The sequence below is a fragment of the Saccopteryx leptura genome, chromosome 3, assembly GCF_036850995.1.
Source record: "Saccopteryx leptura isolate mSacLep1 chromosome 3, mSacLep1_pri_phased_curated, whole genome shotgun sequence".
NCBI lineage: Eukaryota > Metazoa > Chordata > Mammalia > Chiroptera > Emballonuridae > Saccopteryx > Saccopteryx leptura.
The window spans coordinates 304,435,879-304,461,596 of NC_089505.1; the positions used below are offsets into that span (position 1 = coordinate 304,435,879).

At 38.5% G+C, this 25,718-nt stretch overlaps 1 protein-coding gene across 15 annotated transcripts in view; it reads left to right on the forward strand.

The window, feature by feature from the left end:
* The window catches only part of EYA1 (EYA transcriptional coactivator and phosphatase 1), a 334,821-nt gene that overhangs the window by 171,557 nt on the left and 137,546 nt on the right, over positions 1-25,718 (forward strand). For 7 of the 15 annotated variants that reach the window (XM_066378892.1, XM_066378893.1, XM_066378895.1 and 4 more), the window contains 2 exons: positions 22-149; positions 19,038-19,115. The exons of 2 other annotated variants lie outside the window; for them this stretch is intronic. In XM_066378892.1, the coding sequence (XP_066234989.1) occupies positions 22-149; positions 19,038-19,115 (206 nt within the window). The remainder of the gene's footprint in view (positions 1-21; positions 150-19,037; positions 19,116-25,718) is intronic. 6 more of the 15 variants (XM_066378902.1, XM_066378904.1, XM_066378901.1 and 3 more) reach the window with 2 other exon arrangements.

Here is a 25,718-nt window from a genome sequence, read left to right on the forward strand (position 1 = left end):
CGGAAGGCTTCTTGTCTTTAGGTCTATGGAAATGCAGGATCTAACCAGCCCGCATAGCCGTCTGAGTGGTAGTAGTGAATCCCCCAGTGGCCCCAAACTCGATAACTCTCATATAAATAGTAATTCCATGACTCCCAATGGCACCGAAGGTGAGTGTCTGCCTTCTCACTGTTTACTTTGCACCTTGCTTCTTCTTCAGTGTACGCTTTGTTATTAGGTGGTTATGAGTTCAGTTGTCAAATCCATAAAACTACTGTTCTCTTTCCCCTTTAGGTAGTTTGACTTATGAATCAGTACTCATCTTTAGTTAGGAGCTGCAGGTCACTAGGCTGTTATAACATTACACAGACTGGTTTTATTTTGCGTTTGATGCATGTATATGCATATTACACACATGGTGTGTGTACAGCATTTTAACCTTTCTATTTTAGCCCCTGTTGACCATTCTTCACAGCACAGTATCAGTTTGCCTTGTGTTGCTTTATGAGTAATGAAAATTTGGAATTATTTCCTTTACTTTCCCTTTGCTAGTAAATATAACCATTTGTTACATTTAAACGCACGTTGTTTCTAAATATCAATAAAATAATTTGTGTGCCTAGTGTTCTTGGCTTTGTCCATTAAGTTATACATAAATTTAAAAAAAAGTTTTGTTTACAAATAAAATAGACCTCATTTGGATGATACACAGGTTTATTTGCTTTCTTAAAGGTTAAGTAGTATACTTTAAACATCGTACATTATTATAACTATTTTTGTATAACATGAATATTTGTTATGTAAATAAAAATACCTACTTTAATCTACATATACCTATATCTAAACATATAAGCAAGACTATATGTATTGTAAGCTGTTATTTCACATCAAAGCACTGTGTATATTTTTAAAACTTTAGCATACGGAAGGATATGTTGCACACTGCATTTTATTTCTTTCTGCCTGGGTCTATTGAAAACTTAACTTCTTCACAGATGATGTTTTTGCTTATTTATTCCCTGCCAAACCTCTGGGCTTGATGAACTTAGAGTATAAGTTTAGAAGTTTAATAAATTATTCATATTAGAATGTCATCCCTAAACAAATCCCTTAGCCATCATTTTGTCCAATCACCATGGTGACCTTTTATCATATTTCTTAAAAATAAAACTAAATGCCATAAAATTGTTTGGTGCAATATTCCAATATGTATTAGTAAAGGCTTTTGAAACTAGTAATGTTATAAAGTTTATGATCTAAAAGAAATATAAAATCAGCTGTTTTTCATGTGAGACATCCTAATTTATACCAACAGTGATTGTTTTTAATGTGTAAATACAGAGGTAGGCAAAAGTAAATTTGCAGTTATTCATATGGCTAATAATTAATAAATAATACCAAAATAAACTGTTTTGCCTACTCACAACTGTAAACCTACTTTTGCCCACCCTTGCAGCCTGTATTTTCCGTTTGAGTAAATACTTTCCTTACCAGTGTTTATGAAAAATGGTCACTGTAAAAAGGAGAAACTTTGCTGATCTAGCAAAAAAATTAATCTCTAAATAAGGTGCCTTTTCATCTGAAACTCTTTTCCCATTTTGATAGGTGATCAAAAAGAAATTTAAATTATTTAAAGAAAAACAATTCTAGTGTTTAAGTATATTTTCTAGAGCAAGTAAAAAAGCAAGCAGTCCTTTTTACTCTCCTTTGGAATTGAGGTTCAGGTGGAAGGCTGGCTCTTGCACAGAGTAGCCTGGGTTGTCCACAGTCATGCATCCCTGGGTGGGTGGGCCCCATGCCAGTTTCCTCAAGCAGAGAGCCACTGACCAGCGCCAGAGGGGGCCACACATTTAGGTCATTCTCATCACTGAAAAGTTTAAATAAGATAATCACTTAAAGGGACATAAACATAAAGACAAGTACCCGTATGTTAAATTATTTTCCTTAATAGAATATATCAACCCATATTGGTAGGGTTAATTATGAAAAATTATAGTTAATTTTCTTAGAGATAAAGAAATGAAGGTAAGGGTAAGATGTTACATTTTTCCATCATTTACTGGCCAATCGTCTCCAACAAAATAAAAACTATACAGTATTGAAACCGAGTAGTGTGTGTTGGGGACGTCCCCCTTGGGTGGCTTTAGTGTGAATGACGTGTGGTTTGTTTTCGAAAGACGTGGAGTGGTAATATATTTGAGTAGTTACATTTAATAGCTGATATCATGCTGATATTCAGGAAGATTTTTTTGCACAATGAGAATATGTTAGCTAATCGGGTAATCTGCTGAGCCATTCAGTTTGGGAAATACTTAGCAATTATTTCTTATCCTTAAAAAATTTATCTTATATTTGGTAGTGAAATTTTTTTAGGCTAATTTTCAATAAATACAAAGTTACTGATCTCAGTCTGTTTTCAGGTATTCTTCAATGGTAAATTTTGCAAGTGTCCTGGTAGTTTAGAAAGTAACGTTAGAAGATGTCATATAAATCCCCCCCCCAAAAAATAAATAAATGGAATTTTAATCAATCTACTGGGATCATCAGTTTTATTTTATTATGTAATCTGAAAATATGGACTGAAACTGTCTTCGTGATCCATGTTACATGCCTGTTTAGGTGCAAACAGTATTAGAAAGTTCTGGGCTATTATTAAGTTTGTGAATCGATTTATCATGCTACTTACATGTTCCATAATGCATTGGCTTAATTCCTCTCAGTCACCACTAGAGGAGTTAAGCTTAAAATTAGTGAACTCATCACATCTGGCAGACTTCCCTGGGATGTAATCATTATAGATTCGCCTATTCCTTCTTTGAAAACCTTATTTACCTCGAAAACCGGCAGTGTTGACCAACAAATTAGAAGAATGAAAAACGAGAAATTCACTACCATTTCAAAGAGCATTTAAAAATATCGGTGGCCTCCCCTAAAACTCCCAACAAATATTTCTAGCTCCCTTGGCTGTAATTTATATTTAAGTGACTACACCGTCCCCCAATCGGAGCTGATCTCCTTAATTAGGTCGACAAAACTTCCACTTAGTTTACCCAGTATAAATGTCTCTGCCCACATTTATACTGATTGTCTTCTCTCCCTCGGACCCATTTTTTACTTCCTGCTACCACTTGTCCCTCTAATGAGGCTAAGAAAACATGAAAATCTCCTGTATCAAAAACCATAACTTCATCTGAAGAACAAACAAGAAGGGAATGGAATGGAGAGGCAGAGAATATTAAGTTTCTTCTTAAGTCCGCTGCCAAATTATCATAAGACTCAGTGTTTGTAGGTTCTGTAGGCACAGGCTAGCGCCTGTTTTCATGGTTCATCTAAGGGATAAAGACAGCAAGACACTGAGCTACAGCCTCAAATATTGGGCTTTTCCCTTTCCTGGATGAAATACTCTTTAGTCAGGATCATTGTTTGAATGTTTCATATTTCTAAAGTTTCAACTATTTATACTTTTATATGTTTGACTCCAGCCTCTGAATTGTTATTGTTGCAGTTAACTATTGATTTCACTTAGTTTGTAAATCTTTGAATTATAAAACATGAATAGGTAAAAATATAAAACTGCATCAATGAAGCCTTGACTGGCATTCAGAAAAGCACTGTTAGAAGGTATATGTTTTCAAGTGACTTAGTAAATATTTTAGTTACTATTCAACAATTAAAGCTTGACCTGGAGGAGACAAAGGGGGAGGGGGCTTTTTGTCTTAGTCTTTTGGGCAGTTAGCCTTGCAGGATAGGATGGAATAGAAATTTCTTATTGGAGAGACTGTTCAAGTATTGTTTTTAAGACATGGGCCTTTTGGTGGTGATGCTTTTTTTAGATAACTATGAAAGTGTCAGGCCTGAGAAGGTTCTCCAGTGTGTGGGTCTCTGTTCAAGCCTCTGTCTGGTAGAGGCTGTGTGCTGCTGATACCCAAGTTGTGTAAGTGTGAGAAGTCATTGGGCGGTAAAAGGATTTTTATTTACGGACCTAATTAAGGCCTTGTTTGCAAAGCAGTGATTCTTTCCATCTTTGTTTTTCCTGGTTGTCCTAAGTCCTTGGGAGCCTACGATTGGTCAATCCATATATTACTGGCCTTAGTGTTTATTTTTGGTTGTCTGGGGGTGAGGAGTGGGGAAGGGCAAAAAAAGAGGTGTGAGCAAGGGGAATGAAGCTCCAATTCTGAATTTTCTCTATTAACAAAATTTAGAATCAAATGTAAGAAGAAACCTAAATTTGTTTTAAAGCAGATAAATTTGCCTTGAAGTGACATAAAACCAGATGCAATTGGAATCTTCCCTATAAATAGGGCTTCAGGAATTCTGATGGTAATTCAGATGGTAATTTTGAATTGGTATATCAGATTTCCAGGATGATAAAAGATACAATCTTGAATTAGGTGGCTAAATTTTCTGCATTCTAAGATGTAGTTAATTGTGTATTGCATATTTTAGGTCATAGGTTAATTCAGCTTTGCAAATTTGCATTACCGGAAGTTAATTTAAAGTTGTTTTGTCATTTCTACAAAGTTTAGAACACTAACAGATTATCTGAAATTGTTTTTCTCACTGTAATTTTAATTTAGTAAAATACAGTTATATACAACTAGAGTATTTTACAGAAATCTTATTTATGAGAAATATGTAAACTGGAGTGAATGTGTATAAACTTATGGTTTGAGGCTGCATTTTAAAGGCTATGTTTATATATTTGTCGTCAAATATTCTGTTGTCAGTAGAAAAGTAGTAATCTAATTTTATTGTTTACATCACAATGATTTTTTTTTTGTGAGAGAGACAGAGAGAGGGACAGATAGACAGGAAAGGAGAGAGATGAGAAGCATCAATTCTTCATCGCGGCACCTTAGTTGTTCATTGATTACTTTCTCATATGTGCCTTGATGGGGGGGCACAGAAAACCAAATGATCCCTTGCTCAAGCCAGTGACCTTGGACTCAAGCTGCTGAGCCTTGCTCAAACCAGATGAGCCTGCGCTCAAGCTGGTGACCTCTGGGTTTCGAACCTGGGTCCTCTGTGTCCCAGTCCGAGACTCTATCCACTGCGCCACCACCTGGTCAGGCTAATTTTGTTGTTTACATTCTGCATATGATTTAGTGTCTGGAAGAGTAAGGGACATTGTGAATAAAGCAGTTTTCTAAGTGATATTTTCAGACTTTGTAACCATATAATTAGCCTCTTATAAATTATTGTTCAACAAAAACCATGAAAGAACAAAATAATTTTTTAGAATTTTATGTGTGCCTATATAGTATATGAGAATAATTACCATGTGCCTGTTGCTAATTAATATTAATAATGGCTACTTTTATGAATAAGTGATTGTCAGTTACTGTGCTGACCATTCCCCATGCTTGATTTTATTCTTCTTCAGAAATTTGTTTTTTAGATTGCCAACATCATGGTTAAGAGACTGGGTTTGAATCCCAGCTCTATTTACTAGCTGTGTGAGCTCAGGCCAGTTACCTTCTGTATGGCTCTCAGTTTCCTTATCTGCAAAATGGGATAATAACAGAGCTTAATCAGGCTTGCTGTGAGGATAAGTAAAACTTGTAGCACACTTGGAATTTACTGAGTGCTCTGTGTCTATTAACTTCTAGACCATATGTAAATAACAGTCACAACTATAGCACTAATTACTATTGCACACACAAGAGAACTTAGTCCTAGAAAGTTAAATGTCAACTTGAAAGGCACAGGGTTTGTAAAAGGCACCACTGGCATCTGATCTGATACTTGAATCAAGTTCTCTCTGACTCCAGAGCCTGGGTTTAAAATCCCCGTGTTATTCTGTAGAGAGTCTGAGATTGCCATTGGCTGCCAGTGCCTTTTCTGATACCTTCATACTAAACGTCAGTGCCTTCCCTGCCACATTGGTGCCTTCAGGAATGGAGAACGCTGTTCTGTAGCAGATAGCGGAGCTGTCAAAGGATTGTGGCAGAGGCTTTGCTGACAGAAGGACTTCAGCATAAGGGCAACTCCCCAGTGAGATCACACTCTGGTCTTTACGTTCCTTTGTATGTGAGATTTCTTCCTGATGCTACGCATGCACAGCATAATGCACCAATAGGGTGACTTTCAAGGGACTCTTACTAATTTTCAAAGCTTTAGACTTAATTCAAATTCCCTCAACCATCCGTCTATGTTACACTTCTCTGGGATTAAATGGAGATGGGAGGTTATTTCTTCTTTTTATTGTAAGTCATTCTTATATGCACATATGAATTTGGAGCAATAGTACTGTGAAATTTAAAAGGTAGTTACAGTTTTACTATCGCTGAGATATTTTCTACCTTAGAAAATATTTTTAGGTGGAAGATGAATTTGCTCACATTTTCTTGAGTTTGAGAACCAGATGGTATGAACCAAGCACAACTCAGAGAAGAAGCTTAAGTGGGAATTGTTGGGGGCTACACAGGAATAGCAGTTGCCAAAGCCGAGTGTCTAGTGTCAGGGACGTGCCTGGTCTGTCCTGGGAACAGCAAGCTGGGGGAGAGAGAAAGGCAGGGTGAGAGGTAAAGTCGGGAGTAAAGGGGCAGCATGTGCGGGGCCCGGGAGACTTCTATGTATACTTGGGCTGATTATGTGGAGCTGACTAATCGTCCATACTGCTGATTGCCTGAAACGTGGCTCAGAGGCTCCAGAGAGCCAGGCTTCTTGATAAATGAGTAACTCAATGGAAACATTTCCCCCTATTCCCAATACCTAAGAGGTCAGAGAATGGCAGTTTTATGGCATCTCTCCCTGGGTTGGCCAGAACTTTGGTACAAGCTATAATTCATTTCCCTCAAAACATCCTATCTTCTGAGAACAATGTGTGGTTCCCTCCAGGAAGATGTGTGAACCTTTACTGAGTGCTGGTATTTAGGCTAATTCTTGTCCTTTTAGTTATGACTTCCTTGTTTTAAGTAATTCCTAATTTCTTATAATGGTCAAGGATGACTTGGGCAAGCAGTATATAAAGTAGTGTGTGTGTGTGTGTGCGCGTGCATGCATGCAAAAATGTGTGTGCATGTTTATTTACTTGGAGTAAGGTCTAGGAGTAATTTGTTCTCCTTTCTTTGGCTCCAAATGATACAATAGAAAAAAAGTCTACATAGTTACAAATCTTCCATTTTTACTCTGGGTAGAAAAAAATGTATTTTTGTCACATAGCTGTCCTCAGTGACTGCTAACCATTGCCTTCTCAAAACACAAGTTTTGAGAAGATAATCAAAGCATGATGTTAAGTTTTTGGATCTCAAATTATATATAGGTAAAAGCTTATTATGATTATGTTCCTGGTTTTGCAGGATTTTGAGTTTATTTCATTCTTCCAGTATCCTATCACTCCAGAAAAGGTAGACAAACTCTGCCAAACACATTTCAAGGAGGTATGATTTATTACTCCCATAATACAAATTGGAAACATTTTTTTAAAAATAGAATAAATCAAAATCTAAAATGCTTACCTATTTTATCGTAGCCCCTATTACTGATAAGATACATTTTGCAGAAAAGAATAATTTTTAGCAAAGGAAAGAATGTGATCTGAATTGACTGGGTTCCAACTATTTATTGAACACAATGTTTATTGTGTTCTCTACATACCTTATTTCATCCTCAAAAAAAGTTAGGGTAAATTTTATGCATCTCATTTTAAAGCGTATAAATAACTAGTCTATTATGCAGCATAATCTTTGTTTTGAGGCTGAGATTCAAAGGCACATGAGGCTGATTTGAAAGCCCACGTTCTTGACACTCTAACACGTGGACTCCCCAGTAGCCAAAATGCTAGGCTTTTACAGAAATGCACTGCTCACAGAAGTTAGAGGATGTTCTGTCACTTTATATTCATTTTGAAATATACCCTAATTTTTGTGAGCAGTATAATTTATCTACCTTAAAAATTTTTTATTACATTATCTAAGATTGTGACCCAGTGAAGGAAACATCTATTTATATGTGTGTTTATCTATATGTATGTGTACATAGTCTCTAGATTCCTTAAAGGCAGGACAAACCTGTCTGCTGTTGTGTCCTCAGCACTTAGCAGAAGGCTTGGTGATGATTAAGCAGTCAACACGTATTTGTTAAATGAATGCTTCTTACCATAGGACTAAGCAAATAATACAGTTGAATAATTACAGGAGAAGAGACTCATTCATTGTATTTATAAGGCATTACCAGACTTAATAAGTATCTAAAGCCCATTTCCAAATATCTGAAAATGATCATTTCACAGACCCAATTCATACAGTAGCCTTGGGCTGGTCGTGCAGAGAACATCAGCCGTGAGCATTGCTGCTGATTAGGTTTAACTGACGTGCATTTGTCCTGCACTAACAACCGTGAACTGTTAGCAATGATGAAGGGACTTCCACATATTCCAAGAAAAAACTGAATGCTATAAAGATCAGGCATTAGTATCCTTACATGGTAGTAAGGAATTGTGACTGCTGCTAAATAATAAATTATATTTATTTTTATACATTAAAAGTTAATAAGAATATATATCATACTATATATCCACCATTGCATTGTTAATTCATTCAAGAAATATGTATTGAGTGTGTCTACAAATTTTTATCAAATATACTATTCATTCCATGAGAAGTTCCTAGTCTCCCATGATTTGCGGACCCATGGCCAGGTCACTGTAATGAGGACTGTGTTCTGCAGAGGAGGAGGGACACCTGGTCCGGACTGAGGTGGCTGAGGCTGCAGGATGGTTTATATACACTGATAACGCTTAGGGTCTTGAAAAAGAATTAGGAAAACACTGGATGCCAAGTCAGGAAGGAAGAGAGCAAGAATCACTCAGCTGTAGCAAAGACATGCCTAATTCCAGGGGTGCCGTGTGTGTTTTATGAAGGACATGGGCAGAGTGCACAGAGATGGAGCTAAGAGTTACCCAAACAGATGATGAAGGACCTTGAGCACGCAGGTCAGCAGTTGGGATTCAGTCGTGCAGGAGCTGGGCCTCCGGGAGGCTGGTAAGAGGAGCACTGTGACTGAGATGCATTTCAGAAATAGACTCGGGTGGTATTTGAAACTGTATTTAAGGGGTAGTGGGTGGTGAGAAGACTCCAGATGAGAATTAACGAAGGCATTTTTCTTTGAAATATATCACCATTTCTTTCAGCATAAATATATATATAAGAGGGAATGAATAATATTTAAAATACAGAAAAGTGATGGTGAGAAGATAGATTTTGTGCTCAGACTAACCTGGGCTAGAAAATTGCAATTCAGCTGTTTATTAATCATGTAACTGACGTGTAGATTTTGTGGGACAACAGAGCAGGGGAATGAGAAGGAGCTCTGAAGTCAGGCTCTTAGTTCTGCCACTTACTACACAGTTAGTGTGATACTGAATAATTACATTACTGCTTGGGCCTCTGTGTCCTGCTCTGTAAAAGGAAGACAATAATAGGCCCTGGCTGGTTGGTTCAGTGGTAGAGTGTCGGCCCGGCATGTGGAAGTCCCTGGTTTGGTTCCCAGTCAGGGCACACAGGAGAAGCAACCATCTACTTCCCTCTTCCCCCTCTCCTTCTCTTTCTCTTCCCCTCCTTCAGCCAAGGCTCCGTTGGAGCAAAGTTGGCCCGGGCGCCGAGGATGGCTTCATGGCCTCTGCCTCAGGCGCTAGAATGGCTCTGGCCGCAACAGAGCAACGCCCAGAGGGGCTGAGCATCACCCCCTGGTGGGCATGCCGGCTGGATCCCGGTCGGGCACATGTGAGAGTCTGACTGCCTCTCTGCTTCTAACTTTGGAAAACTACAAAAAAAAAAAATAAAAAAAAAAAATAACAGTGCTTACATACAGGGTTGTGGGGATGGGTACCTGAGTTGGAAAAGCATTAAGAACAGTGAGTGGCTCCTAGGAACTTCTTAATATCCACTGGCTATTAATATCATCATCTCTGATCTCTGAACCTCTGTGTTCTCCACTGTAAAATGGGGATTGCATGTTTATCACAGGGTGTTATGACAATATATCTAAAATACTAAGCATGGTCATTAGCATCTATTACATGCTCAAAACATAACAGCTATTAAATAATAATGTTATATTTTATAAAAACATATCTACTAGAACTGGCTATTGTAGTGTCTCCATGAGAGGAGAGGATATTTCTTCTTCCTTTGAAATTTTTTGCATTACCTAATGGACTTGCAGGTACTCTGAGTACCCAGGGTACTCAGTAAGTACTGGCTTAATCAGTGCAGAGTACAGGGAGGGTTTATATCTGGGTGCTCCTGTGAGTTGGTAAAAGATGGGAAGAGATAGATAGGGTATGATCTGGGATGTAAATTTGGTAGGTTGATTATATTTTAGGCGAGTAAACCATTTCATCAGATTGATGATTAAGGTTCTGAGTCCAGGCCAGCTCATCTGCTTCCAATCTTGGTCCGCTAGTTTATTTTACCATCCACTAACTAGTTTATTTTACCATCCGCTAATTTGCAACATAACACTGATACACTTTTATTCAATGCCCTAGTATTCTTGGACTTTCCTATTGCTGTGCCTTTCCCTGACTGCTCAGGTCTCCGTTTGAGGAATGATGAAGGATGATAAAACTCTAATCAGAAAATATTTGCCTTTCTGTGGTTTCATAAAAGGTATAGTAAACAAAGAAATTTAAAACTAGCCATGTGACCTTTGGTTAGTTTTTAAACATCTTTAAGGTGCAGTTTCCTCATCTTTAAAGTGTGACCATTATCGCAAATAGCTTATAAAATAGCCATGAGGAACAAACCGGTTATTGTTTAGAAAGTGCTGAGCACGATGCCTGACAGTAGTAGGTGCTCATTAAACATAAACTACTTTTAAAATTCTTACTCTTCCATGTTAAAATTCTACTTAAATATTGCCTATGCTAAAAATTGAGAATGTTACATTGCTATCTTAGTCCATAAATTGGTGCAGTCTATTCATACTGTTGTGCTCTGCTTCCATTATTTTAACAACCTAAAAATAGTTAGATGCCACTTTGGAATTTAAATGAGGACATCTGTTAAAAGTCATCCAATGGCACATTTAAGATTTATGCATTTAAATATATATAATTTTTACATAAAGAAAAAAGAAGCATAAACATATATGAACTCTAGTATGAATGCTGAAGTGTTTTAAGAGAAGTGTATTATGTCTGTAACTTATTTTGAAATGCATGAAAAATAAGATAGTTTTATGAGGGATATATATGGAAAAGTTCATGACAGGTTTATAGATGTTCATTGTATAATTTATCTTTTCTGTATTTGGGAAAATTCTTATAATAAAATATTGGTGAAAAAAATGAACCTAAAATACTTCATGTGTCCTAAGAAGGCAGCATTTTTTAGGTTTTACTATCTGCAAAGACTCCATCAGATTCTAGCAGATATACCAAGTATGTGACCCTACCTCTACCTTAAAGAGCTTATAGTCGGGAAAGAAAAGGCTATTTGAAAATTTGGCAAAAACTAAAAAAAGGTCATAGTAAGTCAATTAAATTATGAAGATGAGGATTTTCAGTCTGTAGTTTAGGAAGTGTAGAGCCTAGTACCAAACATCAGCAAATTCATTTGTGCAGAATCTTTGTAGGATGAGGAAATTAATAAGCCACGTATTAATATAACTCTTCTTCACATGTGGATGTTCTGTTATGTTTTTGAAACTACGGATTTTCTTGTCTGAAAATTGGCTGTAGGTTTTTGTCATTATGCACTTTCTCAGTCAACAGATTAAAAATAGGCTTTCATTTGGTTCTGAAATATTTTGGTGTTAGAAGAGGGCTTCATTCTGTAGAAGGTTAGGAGCCACTGATCCAAACAAAAGTGCTCTCAGAGTACAGGAAAAAAGAGCTCTTCAGCTCCGTGAGGTCTGGCCAGGCTTCAACAAGGAGATGGAATCTAAGCTGAGTATTGGGAAATGGGTAGAATTTGAATAGGTTGAGAAGAGATGGAATGCATTCTAAATGAAGGAACAAAGGTAGGATAGTTCTGGAGACTGTGAGGAGACCAGTTAGAGCCGAAGAAGGAATTGATAGTAGATAAGGTTGGAAGGATCAGCTGCAGCCAAGCTGGGCAGGACCCTGAATCACAGGCTAAGGAATTTGGAATTCATCCTGGAGCCAGTAGAGGAACCACAGAATATTTTGACCAAGGGATTCATATGGTAAAAGGTATGAATCTGACAGCCATTTTAAAGGCAGATTGGATTTGGAGGAGAGATGAGCAGCAGCATGGAGCTTCATATAATCTGCTCAGATTTTCTGTGTTAGGGACTTGAGCTAGTGTGGCAAGGAGTGTTGCCAATAAAGTGGACTTAAAAGAGATATTTCAACGACACAGTCACTGTTTACCACATAGCATTTCTTTTACAAAAAAAAAAGTCAACTAGTCTAGACCTCTACAATCAGTCATTGCACAAAGCTACTCCAATATGCTACACTTTCTGTTAATAATGTTTTGAAATTGACTAGCATTTCTCATTGGCCGCATATAGCCTTAAATTCAAGTTTAGTCTGTACATGTTGATTTGATTTTCATAAGTTGGTACCAGGTGTATACTGCTTTGAAGAGCTAATGTTTTTCTACCCTCTTTTAAGAAAAAGAGGAAGACTTGAACTTTAAAATTTGGGAGAGAGAACAATAGCATGGCGGACTACAGAGCCAGTATAAACATCAATAGATGCTTCATTTTCCAAATAGGAGCTAACCAAAGGAAAAACATTTGGTTTATGGCTATATAAAGTTTTAAAGAAGATATAGTTCAATGTAAATGTCTACTTGTATTTAATTTATTGATTCCATTATATATTTGTAAAATAACATATAATATAAAGTATACATATTTAGGAATATTGCTTCTTTCCACTTTCATGTTTCATATAATAATTTTATTCATTCTCTTCACATATGCCTTGGCTATCCTTTGCCTCCTTTTGAGGATTTGACATAACTGTTTTTTCAAATGTACATTTTTCACTTCTGCCTCATGGTTTGAGAAAGAGTACTCACTAAATCTGTGAGTGATGTTGAAAATGCGTCCGAGCTATAATATAGTATAACGTAACAATGGCTGTGCTTTTCTTTTGTCTCACAAGTTTATAATTGTTCTGTGTGCAGCCTAATCGTGTGCAGTGTAGCCTTTCAATGGGTTCGTTTGGTGCTTATTTATGGCAATATTTAATCTTTGCATTTGTGTGGTCACGCCCCATGAATTATGAAATGTCTGATTTATTTACCTCTCTTTTTGCTGATTTCTGCAGGGTTCACTCTAAACACACAGAAATGTCACTGATTGATTCGACTTTATGATATGTCTTCTGCAAAGAATATTTGTTCAAAATAACATAATAGACATGTGCTATGTCTTTTATGTGACAGGCTTTACAAGAACCTGCACAAAAGTTGACTGAGTGATAATTTGAGAGGCATAAAACATTATCTTAAGTTTGAATATATATAATTTTTTATTTTAAATTTTATTTTTAAATTATAATTACATTCCAATATTATTCTGTATTAGTTTTGGGTGTACAGCATAGTGGTTAAACAATCGTAGACCTTACAAACTGGTTCTCCCAATATTTCAAGTACCTACCTGGTATCATACATAGTTATTACAAACTTATGACTGTATTCCCTATACTATATTTTATTTTATTTTATTTTTTTCCTATACTATATTTTACATCCCCATAACTGTTTTGTAACTATTAGTTAGGAATTCTTAATCTCTTCACCCTTTTCACCCAGCCCCCCAACCTTCCTCTTCTCTAGTAACCATCAGTCTATTCTCTGTATTTATGAGTTTGTTTCTATTATCTTATTTTGTTCTTTAAATTCTACATATAAGTGAAGTCACATGGTATTTGTCTTCCTCTGTCTTATTTCACTTAGCATAATACCCTCTAGGTTCATCCATACTGTCAGAAACGGTATGATTTTATTCTTTTTTATGGCCAAGTAATATTTCACTGTGTGTATATATGTGTGAGTGTGTGTGTATACACCCCCCCCCCACACACACACACACACCATGGCTTTTTTATCCACTTGTCTGTTGATGGGCACTGGGGCTGTTTTCATATCTTGACTGTTGTAAATAATGCTGCAATGAACATAGGGATGCATATATCCTTTCAAATTAGTCCTTTAAGTTTCTTCAGATATATTCTCAGAAGTAGAATTACTGGGTCATAAGGCAGTTTCATTTTAAATTTTTTGAGGACCCACCATGCTGTTTTCCACAGTGGCTGCACCAATTTGCATTCCCACCAACAGTGCATAATTAGGGTTCCCTTTTCTCCACAGCCTCACTAGCACTTGTTTGATTTATGATGAGCGCCATTCTGAGAGGTATGAGATGCTATCTCATTGTGGTTTTAGTTTTCATTTCTCTGATGATTAGTGACATTGAGCATCTACAATTTTTAATTGCCCTACGCAATATAGCCAAAGCTATAAAGTCAGTTGTAAACTGTTTTTTTCAGTCAGTTGTATATTTCACCTTCATCTATTCCCTCAATGGGTCTTGAGTTCCAGCTATGTGTTAAACCTTGTGCTACATTCTGTAGACATATAAAGAGATGGCTCCCAGTCCAGCAGGCAGAGATGCTTTTGGGGGGTAACCTTGCTTTAACTATCCTTTTAATACATGGTGAGAAATAACTAATCACGTGGACTGAATACTTGTCTCCACTGACCAGCCTGTGACCTTCTTGAAGATTATACATATGACCACAACATTCAAAGTATAATTGGAGGTTGCTTTGTGAGCATAGAGTCATGATGTAATGGGGTTAGTTGGATGACCTTTGCAGCCACTGTCATCTACTCCAATGGTCTGATAGCTCTGTCTGCATTTAGCTTGTGGTGAAGAAAGACAGGTGCCTCTTGTTATGGACCAGTTATAGTATATTCACCTTAAACAGTGCTGGAGAGAGATGTCATGTCTATCGTCTTTCCTGGAATCCTCAGTCACAATTACCTGCTAGCCTGTTTCTTCAGGAAGAATATGTACTGATTGTAATGATCATGTATAAGTTTTCTTAATCATGATATAGTTCTGCCTTCTTAAGTGACATCTAGGTTACCTCCTTTATTTGATGTTGAATCTCCTGAAGCAATGACCTCGTGGTTGATTTTACACAAGTCACTTAACTTAGATTCTTCTAATTTACTTTTAAATAGTAAGCTTAACTTTGTGAATGCTATAATAGAGTGTGTGTGTGTTCACTAAGAAACACTTTGGATTCTCATAATTAACAGACACTATAATGATAGAGTGACTATGAAAGCGTAGCCTCTGGACCTAGGACAGTGCTAAATGATTTTAAGCATTTATCTTTTTTATTCTCTCATCAGTATATTTTCTTCACTCACGGATGAGGATGTTGAGGCATGCAGAAGTTGAATAACTTTTCCAGGTTTACACTGTTAATAGCAAAGCTAGATTGAAACTCAGATGATGCTTTTAACTCTTTATTTAATATTTTCCTCTGGGACTTACTCCCTAGGAGAAGGCATTCAGTGTAGCAGAAATAGAATACTTCTACTTCTAGTGACAGTGACCAGTATAGTTTCAGCTTCTGCTTCAGACCAGCTACTTTGCATAAATTTTTATGTGTTATTGTTGCATTCCTGTAATGTTGGTATCTTTTAAAATTTTTATACATGAGATAATTAAGGTTGAAGAGATCAAATAACTTTCAGAAAGCCTTACAGCAAGTAACTGGATTCTCTGAATCCAAAACTGGACCTCAGAGGCGTTGATGGCTGGGAGCTTTGGCATCTCTGGGGAATCCCAAGCTGCCCATGCAGCTCAGGCCCAGAGTGGATGGCCGAGGGAAGGAGTCGGGGAATCAGGGAAAGTAAAGGAGCAAAGGGGAATGCTAAGTATCAGAGACTTGGGGTGGTAGATAAAAATAGACTCTTGAAGTGGGGGAAACAAAGAATAAAACATGCTGTTCTCTAATAGACTAATGTCATGCAATGAAGGAAGTAAAAGAATCCTATAGTTAGAGAACAGATCATAGATCTTTTTCTTTTTTTCAGGTGGCTTAGATGGGATAATTGTTCACAGATGCGACAGTAGCTTGAATCCCTAAGATAAAAAAAAAAAATTCAGTATGTGGTGTTTTTAAATTCAAAGCCTTGGGACACTGCTCTGTTCTGTTATCTGCAGCGTATTGGCACATGTGGGGGCCCTACCTAGGGGATGGGTGAAGTGGTGGTGACTGGGAGTGTTCTTTTCTGACTTCCGGGTGAGGGTCTGCTTGGCATCAACAAAGCCAGAAGTGGGTTCTGTTCATTTGGCTTCATTCAGAAACTACTTTCCATCATAGTACATGACCAGGCTCTTCAGCATGATGTTCCTGGTGATCACGTATCCTAGTACAGTCTCTGACAACATCATGACTGTCCTAGTGGTTACTTTGGGTATATCTTCTTCTCTTCAACAGTGAGCCTTTTAAAAACTGGATTAATTAGAAGAAGAGAGTCTTTATTCCTTAGTGTATAGATGGATACTTCTGAGCAATGGCAGAAAGGCAATGTTCTTGGGGCCTCAAAGAAAAAGTATTCTCGCCTTTCTCATTCTTTCTGATTTTTAATGGAATTTCAAGTGTAATTGATTGTGTCTCTTGGAGGTAAAAGCTACATTTGGTTAAGCCAATCACATGGAGCATAAAAGGGTAGGTTTTAATTTTATAGCCCCAGGGGACAGGAATAGTAGTTTTGATACAGTCTGACTTTCACTGAGTAATTTTATAGTCCAATCTACAGAATCATAAACCTTAGATTTGGCAAAGACTTGTAATTAATGTTTGTCTAACACTGCATCATGGAAAATTTATTCTTCACCATCTTTCCCAGAGAGCTCCACTTCTACCTGAGATCTTGCTGCCAGTTCACGGGCCTGGAGTGCTAACCCTCGCACCCGAGGACGGCCTTGTGCACGCGGACTGGCAAGGGAGGACGCGGCTAGTGACTTTAGACCTGCTTGGCACCAGTTATGATCATGCCTCATGAAGTCAGTGGCGTGGCACCTCAGTCACCTTGCTCGGTTATAGATTAGCTCTATGCCGCTTTACTGCCATTTCTTCAAGTCTTGGAACAAAAACATTCAAAATTAAATCTCATTTCTGTCTCTTGCTGTGTCTTTTGGCGAATTCCTAACCCTTCTGGTTTCAAGTTTTTTCATGTGACACAAGAAAACAGTATCTAGAACCTAGAGTTTCTGAGCTGTACTCTGAGACCTACTTGTTACATTGTTTGGAAGTATTAATCATAATTTCAATAAAGAATCTGACACATAGTAGGCTCTTTACTGGACCTGCACCCTGTGGGCCTAATTTTAATCCTTTGCTAGACATGTGGTATGTAATTCTGAGCTCAGAATTCCAGTGGTCATCTGTCCAGTGGAGTGAAACAACTATTGCTTTATATGTACATTATACAAGTGTATGGATGCCATTATATGAATTCTTTTAAAGGAAGATAAGAAAGGATATGAACGACTGTGAATGACTGAGTAAACTCTGCAAACTTAGGGTGTGTGCACCAGCAGAGGTAGACCTGCTTTTCTAAGCCTGGGGCCGCATAATGGTTGCAAAAAGCAAGATCATAAGGTTTCCTGGAGGCATGAAGAGAGAAGGGAAACACAGGCTTATGTCAGAATTTATTAGCGTCAACTAAGATTTCTAACCCAAAACAAGTGGTGGAAAGTGAGAACTTCAGTTACGCTGTTGTTTGGTCTACATTAAAACAAGCAGTTGGAGTGATTCCTGTTAGCCTCGCGGGTTTTATTTTTCAACTTTGTTTAGAAACAGTGTAAATAATTAATTTTTTTGAAAGTGACTATCTGCTGCAACTGTTTATAATGCCTATTTTAAAACTACTTAGTATGCATTAGTAGAAATTTCAAAGACCTGGGGGAGGAATTAGTCCTTCTCCCGAGATTGGCGATGCTCAGAGAAGGAAAAGCTCCATTTTCTCCATCGTCCTGTCCCACTTCAGAATGTGTTTACATTGTGAGAGAAGCCTCCCCTAATGTCTTGTTAGGGCTTTCATTTTGGAAAGCACCCTATTGATTTTTAGATAACCCCTAAAATATTACTGCATTCTTTCTGAAAACCTGTCAGTGGGGATGTTTAATGTCAATAAAGTAGGCTTGGCAAATCCTGATACAACCCTTCACTAGTAGTTTCTGGGGAAGATACTAGTGCTATTTCTTCATTTTGAAATAACCTAAAACTTGGGAAAGTGGCCAATGTCCTGTGGTGGTCTGGCCTATCACTCTGGTAGGGGTGCAGTAACACCATCACTAGATCAGTAGGGTGAGTTGCTTTAGAGAACTTAGAGGTTTTAATTTTATAGCCCCAGGGGACTTTATCAAAGGTCACGTTCCCCAAACTGACTGCGACCAGAATTATTATGAAATGGAAAACATTTCTGCTTCATTTACATTTAGTGTGTTTTTGATACTAAATGTACCTTAGATACTGCTGAATTGGCCACCAGATATGGCTGGGTGGTAATAACTCATTCAATAGAGCACTCTGTTTTTAGTCATGCTGAATTCTGAGGAACTGTGTTTGTTTGTGTATGTGTGTGTACTTGTGCACGCACGCACCTGTTCTTGAGCACCATGGAAACCTGCTGGTGTTATTTCCCACATCTTCTCGTCTTCTTATGCCGTCATTTTGACTCCGGCCAAATGGCTACAAACTAATTGAATTTCACATCCACACTATGTAAATTTTGAGAAGTTATTAGCAGTTCAGTAAATATGTAAGGAAACAATGAATTGAACTACTTTTAGTTTAAAGCATTTCTCTTTAAGGATAACTTGTCATAATACATTGTTTCCTTAGCGAGAAAATATTTAGCATGCAAAAGTTTTTTTTTTTTAAAGATTCTGTTAGGAATATTAATCTGAATTATATTTAAATACAAAAAGACTGATTTTGAAAATAATTTCTATGTAAGTACTTTGAATGTTATATCTTTTCTACAACATCTTTACAGATAACTATTAATTGGATATATGCTATATGTTATTTATTTTTGTAGTTAAAACAGAGCCAATGAGCAGCAGTGAAATAGTTTCAACAACAGCAGACGGGTCTTTAGACAATTTCTCAGGTTCAGGTAAGGAATAAGTATTAGATTTTTGCATTAATACAAAACATGATTTCCCCCATTTACTTATATAAATAAATATGTATATGCATGTGTGTATATGCATGATGTGGTATCTCTATGTATGTATATTTTATAAATAATACAGCTTCTCTCAGTGTCACATATTTGCAATTCTGATGTTTTTATTTAGTATGATAAAGTGTTTGCTGGAAATGTTGGTATCCTATAAAGGTGATAAAAATCAAAAGGAGCTTCTTTTTTTTCTTCTACTAAATTATCTTTATTATTTAATGGCTCCTTTTTGTCTCATTTGTATGATTTTTCCAATTATGCAAATGAAAGTTGGCTTCTGACACCCCCTAAACAGACTTAGCAAGCCATCCTTCCAAGCAACTGTCATGTCAATTATAAATCTAAATTGAACAGATTCGTAAAGCAGCTTTAAAGTCTCCAGTTAGGTTTTTATCTCTTTCACATTAAAAAGTCTGCCTCCAACAACAAAAAAATATACAAGTTTCACATCTGGATAATGAAATGACTGATAAAAGAAGGATCATGATAATCAAGTAACTGTGAGGATGTGATTATATATTTGCCAAATTACCCAGCTTGGACTATTTCAATTAAAAGTTATTTCTATCAAAAGCACTTCTTAAATGTTTTTTATCATTTTCATATTGTCTGCTGCATTTATTAAAACCTCTCAGTAGAAAATACTATACTTTCATATATTTGTGATCAATTTATTCTAGCTCTCAGGATCATTTAACTAATATATTTAATTAAAAGGAATTATATGTAGATATAAAGTAAAATGAAAATGCATAACTTTTATACCAGTGGTACCAAGACCCATTCATTCTTCTGTAATATACTTACTAGAATTTGACTTATACCAGGCGATGTGCTTTGTGCTATTATAGATTCAAAGGTGTATAAGAATGGACCTTGTTTGGGGCTCATGGGGCTGAATGAGTGACCAGACCATCACAGTATAGTTTGATAGTGGCAGGCAGAAGCCAGGGACCCCCAAGAACACTCAAGAAATACCCAGTAGAAAAGAGGTCAAGATGAGGTGTTTAGCAAAGTTTTTCTGGGAGAAATTCCATCACTCAGCCTTTAAAAATAAATGGGAATACAGGGGTCAGCCCTCCACCCATATTCTATGAAGGGAGATAGCCAACCCCTCAGTCTAGGAAGGAAAGGTCAGGAGGGAGGCATTGAGATGTTCTAAGCTGCTAAAAAACAATTAGGAATGAAAGCACACTGGACCTGGGGAGGGGCAGCTGGAGCATTCCATGGGAGGAGACCAGGGCCCAGAGGCATGGGCCATGAAGAGACCACGGATAGATCAGCATCCGTGGTGTGCACCGTGCGAGCAAGCAGTGCACTGCATGCTGCACAGGAGGCGGGACTAGAGTCTCAAGAGGCACAAGTGCCTTGCCTGGTGTGTATGCTTTGTCCTGAGTGCAGTGGGGGCATCAGAGGAAGGGGGTTATATGATCATAGAATCATGACTGCAGCCGGACAGAGGGAAGGTTGCTGAACTGAAGTAGAAACACTAAAGATATATTTTTTGCATTTATTTGATCAAGAAATACTGAAGACCTTAGATCAGGTGCTGGCAATGAGTGAAGGAGGGTGGAAGATTAAGATGTATTTGTGAAGTTGAATTTATGGTCATAGTGACCAATGAGCCTAGGGGATGAATGAGGCAGAGAGAAGTTCAGAGTGGGGGCGTGTAAGAGGAACATGGCAGAGAGAGAAGGGTGGTGGCTTTGGTTTGGGGCATGTTGATTATGAGGTGGTGTCCACTTGAAGATGTGGGAGCTCAAGAAAGATCTGGAATGAAAATTCTGACTGTGCAGAGACTATAACAGGGTTGAAGACAGAACCCAGTGGCAGCCTATATAAAATGGCAGAGGATTGAAGGAAGACAGGTGACTGGGGAGGAAGAAAGAGTGTTGAATTGGAGGCACTGTCTATATGATAGATTCATATACAGCCATTAAAAATAGTTTTTTAAAAAAATTTAGTGACTTGAGAAAATGTTACAAGTATTAAGTGGAAATGCAGATTACAAGTAGTATATTTAGTATACTTAGTTTTATTTCTTTCAAAAAAGGGAATTTATGTGTATGAATATGTGCTTGTATGTATGTATTAATAGAAATTAATGATGACTCTGGATGGTGGAATATAATTAGAATTTTGTTCCACTTTTTTTCAAAATAAATTTTTTTCCAATGCATACGTATAACATTTATACTTTTAAAAAGTAGTAATTTTAAAGTACAAGTTGAAAATCACATTTGGTGAAGAGTTTTTTTCATGTATCTGTGGATAATGGGCTGCATACTTCTCCCCGTATTGATGACTTACTGTAGTAAAGGGATTTCTTGTGTTTAAGAAATAGACACTGAAGTGTTTTTAAAAGGACATCATATCTGCAACTCCAAAAAAATAAAGTTAGATATCCACTGTATACATACATGTATAAAGAGATCAGAAGATAAATCTAATGTAATAAAATGGCAGCATTTGGGGAATTTGGGTGGAAGATATTAGGTGAAGTTTTTCTCCGTGCAGCTTTTTTGCAACTGTCAAGTTATGTATGTTACAATGAAAAATTTTAAGTTAAAGGCATCAGTGGAGTTAGCCACCAGCAGTTCCGCAGGTGAGCAGGCTTTCATTGCCCTGTGTCTATGCCCACGTGCCCCATTTCTGTGTCTCCAGCATCGTTCCTGGCAGACAGGAAGTGCTCATAAAGTCTCCTGAATGGATGCGTGATTTCGTGACTAAGAGGAGAAAATGGTCTTTCAAGTACATGGCGGGAGGAAGAGGAGGAGAGAAGGTAGTCATTAGAAAGAGGGAGAGAGGGTTAAGGATAGCGTTGAGGGGGCCAGGGGGGTTTTGCTGCCCACACAGACTTTCCAGAGATAGAGGTTCAAGGTATAGGCAGAATGGGGGGATACTTGTTGGAGGGAAGTCCTGGGAGGACCACAGTGGTTTAAATCCCAAGCAGAAGAGAATCGGCTGAGAAAATGAGTAACTGTTCTGCAGAAACATCAGGAAAGACAGAATGGAGAAGAATACAGATCGGTTTGAATGAGTTTGAAGAGAAGGAGGAAGCAGTACATTGAGAGAACTCCTACCTGATTTCTCCGCTCAAACCCTTTGGTGGCTCCCATCTATCTCTTAACGAAAGCCGAGTTCTTAAAATAGCCTACAAGCCCCGTCAGACCTTACTCCCTGCCTCCCTTGCTTCGTGCTATTCCTCCAGCATGCCAGTGGGTGTGGGAAGGTGACAGATGTGCTCCAATCAGGGCCTTTGCAGTGGCAGCATCTCTGCCAAGACTGACGCTCCTCACCACCTTTAAGTCTGTGCTCAAGTCTCACCTTCTCAGTGAGTCCCACCCTGACGCACCTGAGTTTGTGCTGGAAAACTCACTGCAGACTTCCGGTCTCTAACATGCTGAGTGTCCCCCACCACACCCTGTCACACTTAGACTCTTTCGCCAACTGTATCATTTACCTGTGTATTAGTTTTATGTTGGTCTTTCACCTCTGCCAAAATGTAAACTTGTGAGGGCCGAGTTTTCATCTGGTTTCACTTGTTTGTATCCGCAACACTTGAAACAGTACCTGGCACTCAGATATTTGCTGGCTGGCTGGCGGGCTTGGACGGACAGGCGGGCGGACGAACGAAAGATTGCACAAATGAACGCATGCTCCTACTTTTTCCTCAAACTGAGAGTAGTGATAGGCTGGAGAGTGTAAAGAGATAGAGATGATTGAAATAAATGCTGTGAGGACTGGGGAAGCACGTGGCTGCTTGTGAACATAAAGGAGGCTTCACCCTAGAGCCGTAGGTCCAAACAAAAATGAAACTAATGAGTGTGGACCTTTCATGGTGGAACGACTGTTCTCTGCAAGGCTTAGCTGTCCAGAAAAGATGTTTGTCATAATCCAAAGTTGAGGATTTTTCAGTAGAACATGGAAGATGATATAGAGAACTAAAGTTATCAGTAAAAGAATGGTTTAAAATAATTATTCATGAATCCAGGATGGGTAGAAAGAACATAAAGGTAAGGATAATACATTGCAGGAAGACACGGACATCAGGGTCCTTAATCTCTTGATGAGGTTGGAGAGCAGGTGAAATGGGAACAAAGGATTGAAAATTCTGGAAATAAGAAGTTCCTTCCTTAATCTGAAAACGCAGGGAGGCCTCCACCCCATGCTCTCTCTCTAGTCAGTTCTCTGTCCTTCCCTTCCTCAGCCTTTGTCACTACTTTTTTATTTTTTTTAATTTTTTTAATTTTTTAATTTTTTAATTTTTCTGAATTTGGAAACGAGGAGAGACAGTCAGACAGACTCCCGCATGCGCCCGACCGGGATCCACCCGGCACGCCCACCAGGGGGCGACGCTCTGCCCCTCTAGGGCGTTGCTCTGTCGCTACCAGAGCCACTCTAGCGCCTGGGGCAGAGGCCAAGGAGCCATCCCCAGCGCCCGGGCCATCTTTGCTCCAATGGAGCCTTGGCTGCGGGAGGGGAAGAGAGAGACAGAGAGGAAGGGGGGGTGGAGAAGCAAATGGGCGCTTCTCCTATGTGCCCTGGCTGGGAATCGAACCTGGGTCCCCCGCACGCAGGCCAACGCTCTACCGCTGAGCCAACCGGCCAGGGCCCTTTGTCACTACTTTTAAACTGGTTTTTATTGTCCTCCCTCCTATTAAACGGCAGGGACTCTGTGTGCCTTGTTTACACTCACAGCCCCACTGGCCACCCTGTAATGAAGCACATGTGTGATGATCAGTATTTGTTCCTTAATGAAACAAATGATTCAGTCACTGCTACTGTGGAATGAGAAAAATAGGTCCAGGCTGTGGTACTGTACTTGCTGGTTGGCATTGAAGGCCAGAGTTGAGAGCGAGGTAGAACGAGAGAAGTGCTGGATGTATAACCCGAGATAATGTTGGGACTTGTCAAAATGCTAACTTTCTGATAAATGCAAGACACTGTTTGGAAGATGGGTCATCATGGAAGTGTTACAGCATGCATCTCAGAGAAGGGAGGGTCTTATGGGCGAGCAGGGAAGCAGTGGCTTGGAAGAAGCAGCAAAGAGGATGTGTCTTTAGTTCTTTGTGGTGTCTGGAATCTGGGAGAATGAAGCAGCCTCTACTTGGAAAATCTGTGCAGGCGAAACATAGGCCTCGGAGAAAGTTCTAGCTGAAGGTGGAGGGAGACTTTGGTAAAAACCTGTAGCTGCAGCGGGGTCTCTTTTTCCGGGGACTGATTCTCTGTGTTGGACACAGGAAAGGATTGGAGGAGCTGAGGAATGGACCAAGGTGTAGGAAGCTTGGAGCACCTTAGGGGTGGACATTCTTTACCTTTCTCTCTCTTTTTTCTTCTCTCTTTCCCTCCTTCCCTCCTTTCTGCCCTCCCTCCCCACCTTCCTTTCTTCCATGAAGATGCAGAAACCATGGCATGCTGGAGTGGCTGTGAGCAGGACTTAGGGTTCATAAGAGAAAGAGGAGGCTCTTGAAAGCACTCTCCAAGCATTTCACTCCAAGATGGCCTTTGCCTCTGTGGTCACCACTCCTGTTTTCTCCTCCATGGTGTCTTAAAAACTCACATCCTGATGGTTTTGGGTGTCTTGATGAAATAGCCAGGATACAGAAGAAATAGAGCCGTTCTGGCATTGGTAATAGCTATCTCTGCCTCTGACATTCTGAGAACTCTAGTATCTTAAAGCATTAAGGAGGCAGGAGGCTCACTCTTTCAGAAAAATCACCAGCTATACCACTGTGAGGAACTGGAGGAGTGCCAGCAATGGGTTTTCTAAGGCATTTGACTGAATTAAAAATTACAAGGTCATTTATTAGGTTTTTAAAATATAGTGATGTTCTGGTAATTTACTATTTACCAGGGAAAAACATTATTTTAATGATTTAAATATTAATAACAATTGGACTTGAACATAATGTGTTTTTAGGGATTGCAAAATATCTGTGCTTGCTGCTTCTGCCATTTCTGTAAAGCGTAAATGTGTTATTAATTTGTTAAATGCTGGCTGATGATATTAAACATACAAAATTGATGTCTGGTGGTATTTGGAACTGGAAAATAGAAACAGGAATGCTTCTAGAGGAAAAAAAAGATATCGTGTGACAATTTTTTTTTAATTTTAAAAAACTGTTTGTAAAAGGATGTAACTTTGGGGGTCTGATTCCTTTATTCGACAATTATGTATAAATATTGAGCACCTACTGTATGCCAGGCAATGTTCCAGGCAGTAGAATATAGCAGTGACAACATAGACAAGTTCCCTGCCCTCAGGGGGCTTCCATTCTTGTAGGAGAGGCAGATAGTGAGTAGGTAAATGGTAGTGTAAGAAAATAGTGGAAAGTGCTACAGAGAAAACAAGAGCAGATCAAAGGATATTGTGAAGAGCAGATGGAGGTCTCTTAGAGGGCAAGCCCTCCGGGAAGAGGGATCTTAGTGAAGTGAGGGAGTAAGTTTGGGTTAATCTAAACTTAACAGGAAGATAACAGGGCTTGGAGATGAGAGGACGGAGCAGGGTGGGGGTGGTTGCCACATGATCTACTT